A 4722-nucleotide genomic window follows, 5' to 3' on the forward strand; every position below is an offset into this window, starting at 1 on the left:
CGGGCAAAACTTCACTGCGGCCGCCGCAGATGGTCCTCACCGAGCTGCTTTATTCACTTCTTATGCCTTAATAACACCCGCTGCAGTATGGGGGACGTTTTCTCCCGCGCGTCGAGGAAGTGGTTCGTGTACGTGTTTAAACTCGGTGGCTAGTTTGGAAGTTAGCTCAGTTTGTGTCAGCTGACTGCGGGAGCTCGGCTTGACAGCCTCGGCCGGCTAGCAGCGCTCTAACATGCCCACAGACCCCCGTGCGCTCCGTCTGAACAAGGTTGTGGCCGAAGCCTGCTGTTGACGCGGCGTCCCGGTGCTTTATCTGTGGTCCGGCTCTGCAATGCTGCTGCAGCTGCTGCCACCTGTCAACTAGCCGCCTCCTCTCCTCCGTCTGCTCAATGGCTCACTGCGGCTCCTCGGAGTCCGGCGCGAAGGTTCCGGCACCGCGGCCCGACAGCATCCTGCAGCCGCCGCCGCCGCAGCAGCCGCCGCAGCCTCCGGGCAGCGTGGACCAGAGCATGAAGCCGGTGCTGTTTGAGATCTTCGGCGAGATTTGGACCGTCCAGTCGCGGCTCGGACAGGGAGTCTCGGCCTCGGTGTACCGGGTCAGCTCCGGCAGGGCCACCACCGCCGCCGTCAAGGAGTTCCAGGCCGACACTCAGGGAGGAGACTACGGGTTCCACAAGGAGAGGTCCGTGCTGGAGGACATCCAGGGACACAAAAACATCGGTAACTAAATGTTGTTTTTCTTTAGACAATATTGTTTGTAGGTTGTTTTCAATGTGTGCAAAATGTCTTGAATCGGAAGAGCTTGCTCAGCATACAGCACATCTGCTTTAGTTCACTGTAGGAACACTTACAAATACTTTGTTCCTGCTTTTTAATTACTCTGTGTGCAGTTTGAGCTATAAAATGTTAGAAAATGGTGGAAAAATATCAGCCATTAATGCCCCAGAGGACAAAGTTTTATCCACAGCCCAAAGGTATTCAGTTTACTGAAAAAAAGCTTTCTTTCTGGCAAAGCTTTTAATGAAACGTGTCCCTGAAGTTTTTGTTTTCCTTATTTTATTCTTTGTTTTTATCCTTTTAAATCTTTAATGCAGCACACTGAGATTTCGTTGAAATGAAAACTGCATCACAAATATATTATTATTGTTACTGAGATAGAGGAGGAAGGAAACCAGAAAATACTCACATTTAATAAGCTGGAAACAGAAAATGCCGCCTGTTTTCTTAATAAGTTACTCCAACCGAGTAGTTGCTTATCAAAAATAGTAGAGATTAATTTATTAGTGGAAAGCTAATAATAAAAGATGTCAGTGTTTCGTCGTGGCTGACAGTAGTTATCTCTTTACTCCTCATATAAACTCTATTAAAGATCAGCAAAGGTCCTGATTCATTCTATGGTGAATATTCTGTCACAGATCACCAGGATTGTGTTCATATGTCAGTAATAGAATCACATGAAACTCCTAAACTGGCTCTTCTAGCCGACATTACTGATGCTGCACCAGCGTTCTGTGTTTCTTTATTGAAAGTTCAAGGCTCTTCTTTCTTGGTGTTGCTGCTTGTGTGCTGATCTGTGATCTCTGCGTTCTGTTGCCTCTCAGTGACCCTGTACGGCGTGTTCACCAACCACAGCTGCATGGGTGTCGCCACCCGCTGCCTGCTGCTGGAGCTCCTGGATGTCAGCGTGTCCGAGCTGTTGGTGAGAGGCAGCAGTGGAACTCAGGGTGGAAGGTGAGTGACGAGATGACGCTGCACTTTTAATGCAGCAGAGCTCGGGTCTGTGGCAGCTCAGCAGTTCCTCAAAGTGCAGTCCATTTCTATCAGCGTCAGACTGAATAACCGGCCGAATACCTGCGCATGTGGCTGGTAAACAAAACGTGTCCTCAGACCTGAAACAGCACAAGAAGCAAATGTTAAGTCTGACAATAGCAGGGAGTTGCAATTTGAAATTAGCTTCTGGACTGAGAGATGTAGTGTTTGTCAGATGGGCTACGTTAAGAGAAAACCATGTATGGCAGCAAAGCGAAGTGTGTTTGCACAGAACACAATAAAACACAACAACAAAACCCAGACGTCCGTGTGTCACCAGACCTGAGACGAGTGCTATGAAGCAGGTTTGACATCAGCAGGCTTTCTTTGTGTGAGCTGGCTCCACAAAACCACAAACAGAGATAACGCGTATCACCACAGCGTTTATCAGCTTTCTTTGTTAACCAGCTTTTTCTATCAGCTGTGTTCTATTAGCTGCAGTACCAGTAGTGTAAAACGGACCGGGCAGCAAATCAGGACCAGACATAAATACAGATTTATGCATTTTTTGCATATCCACCTGAATGCGTAAAGGTGGCAACATGACGCATTAACTTCTGCTGCTGTAGCTGCACGGCTCTGCTCAGTGGCATCAAACATACAGCAACAGGTTTGTAGATGTTGTATTTATAGATTTCCATGTTGCCTGCAGAGAATGTGGTCAGGTAAAAGAAACAGCTGAAGGAAGGTGTTTCTTAAAGACAATTTAAATCCTAAACTCTGAAATAGGATCAGTCACTTTGGTGGTCAGGTTAAAAGAGAGACATCTTCATAACACTGAAGTTTCTGGTTTTAGGCTCAACCTGCCTTGTAACCCATTAATCTTACTTCATAGTATCGTCCTCCGTAGCTGCTATCTGCTGATAAATACTGCTGTTAGTTGCACAACATGATGACGTATCAGCCATCAGCTGCATCGATGACTGAGAGATCCACATCTGTTGACCCATAACTTCCCCTGTTGGGTTTTATCATACAGACAGTTTTAATTTTATGTGCACAGTTTTTTGCATCATTTTTTGTGGCTGTTGTTTGTCCCTCTTAAAGCAACACAACATCACTCACTAGCTGGCAGATTGAAACATTGACCTACAGTCTTGTGTCAAAGCTTCATCTGAACGAGGACACGTCGCCATCTGCTGGTAAAACTGATGTGCTGCAGATATCGTGCACCTGTGTGTTCTACAATACTGTATAGTTAACTGCAGCTGGGTCCATCAGTCTGAGACTAGTGAAGATTCTTCTATTTGCTCATTGATGAAGCTCTCAATGATGAAGTTATCAGCTTTACAGTTTGTGAGACTAATGTGTGCGTTTGACTTCAGCGCATTGTGACAGTTTTTCCAAAGAGCTTCTTGTCATGTCAGGAATGTTTGCTTCATAAATACTGTCACATTTTTCTCTCCATCTTTTCCCTCCAAGCCGTCTTCTTGTTCTTCCTCCTGAGAAGTGGTTTAAAGACGCTCCTCGTCCTCTCAGACACGATCAGACAACCCAGTTTAACAGGGCTTGTGTTGATTGTAGTCTTGTGGCTCTTATTTAATCATTTCTGTGTCTGTGATGAAACTGCTTTTGTGTCTCTCTGAGCAAAGCTTGATGTGCTGGTCTTCTGATGATGTGCTCATTTTGTGCTTTGGATACAACTGATCCAGTTTCCACAAAGTGTATAAGAGCTTCATGCACCTTCATACCATTTTACATTTCAGAACTTCATATGTTTTGAAATGTTTGTAGATCTTCCAACCTTCTGAATATTTCTAACTTTAAATTGCTTCACTGATTGATGTTGTTGTCCAGACCCCAGCAGGGCCACTCCATGTGGCTCGTCCAGCACTGTGCCAGAGACATCCTGGAGGCTCTCGCCTTCCTTCACAGGGAGGGCTACGTCCATGCTGACCTCAAACCACGCAACATCCTCTGGAGCGCCGACGACGAGTGCTTCAAGCTCATCGACTTCGGCCTCAGCTTCAAACAGGGAAACCAGGTCCGTGTGTCATGGACCTTCAAACAGTTTCTAGATGTTTTTTGCTCCTGTTACGTTTTTATTCACTATGTGGTCGTTTTTGACCGTCACAAAGTTGACATCTGGTGTGTCTTCCTGTTATTTCAGTTTCGGGCTCTGATTTTTGTAACTCTCTCTTAGGATGTCAAGTACATCCAGACAGACGGGTATCGCGCTCCGGAGGCTGAGATTCAGAACAGCCTGGCTCAGGCCGGGGTGGAGGTGGAGGGAGACTCGGGCTGCACGGCCGCCGTGGACCTGTGGAGCCTGGGCATCATCCTGTTGGAGATGTTCTCAGGAATCAAACTCAAAGACACCATTCGCTCACAGGAGTGGAAGGTATGACGAAGCTGTCGGGGTGGACTGATGATCCGAGGGCCTCAAAAAAACAAACAAACACATAGCCTGTTTTTCTGTCCTGTAGGATAACAGCGCTGCCATTGTAGACCACATCTTTGCCAGCAACAGCCTGGTGTGCCCTGCCATCCCTGTCTATCACCTCAGAGACCTTATCAAAAGGTAGACTTCATCTCCTACACTTTATGATAACAGTCCTGTCATCGTCTCTCCAGTCCATAGTGTCATCCACGTTCTTTTGTGTCTGCAGCATGCTGCTCAATGACCCAAAACAAAGATGCACAGCTGAAACTGCCCTGCTGAGCCCATTCTTCAGTATTCCCTTTGGTAGGTGCACAACATTCAGGACATCCACCAGGATTAACACAACCTTCTAATGTGCCATATTTACTTCTGTGTATCAGCGCCTCACATTGAAGACCTGGTTCTGCTGCCCTCTCCTGTTCTGCGTCTACTCAACCTGATCGACGACAGCCACCTGCACAATGAAGAAGAGTACGAAGGTACAACAACAAAGTGTTTTTCCTCCTCTTGGCAATGTATCTGTGAAGTTA

General features: G+C 46.6%; 1 protein-coding gene across 1 annotated transcript in view; it reads left to right on the top strand.

The window, feature by feature from the left end:
- uhmk1 (U2AF homology motif (UHM) kinase 1) overlaps nt 1-4722 on the top strand; it is a 15938-nt gene continuing 11216 nt past the window's right edge. Inside the window, exons 1-7 of the mRNA XM_008292864.1 lie at nt 1-720; nt 1602-1731; nt 3607-3793; nt 3953-4150; nt 4236-4330; nt 4419-4495; nt 4573-4671. Coding sequence (XP_008291086.1) covers nt 390-720; nt 1602-1731; nt 3607-3793; nt 3953-4150; nt 4236-4330; nt 4419-4495; nt 4573-4671 — 1117 coding nt within the window. The 5' untranslated portion in view covers nt 1-389. The remainder of the gene's footprint in view (nt 721-1601; nt 1732-3606; nt 3794-3952; nt 4151-4235; nt 4331-4418; nt 4496-4572; nt 4672-4722) is intronic.

This window comes from Stegastes partitus, unplaced genomic scaffold (genome assembly GCF_000690725.1).
Source record: "Stegastes partitus isolate 25-593 unplaced genomic scaffold, Stegastes_partitus-1.0.2 Scaffold839, whole genome shotgun sequence".
In the NCBI taxonomy this organism is placed as follows: Eukaryota; Metazoa; Chordata; class Actinopteri; family Pomacentridae; genus Stegastes; species Stegastes partitus.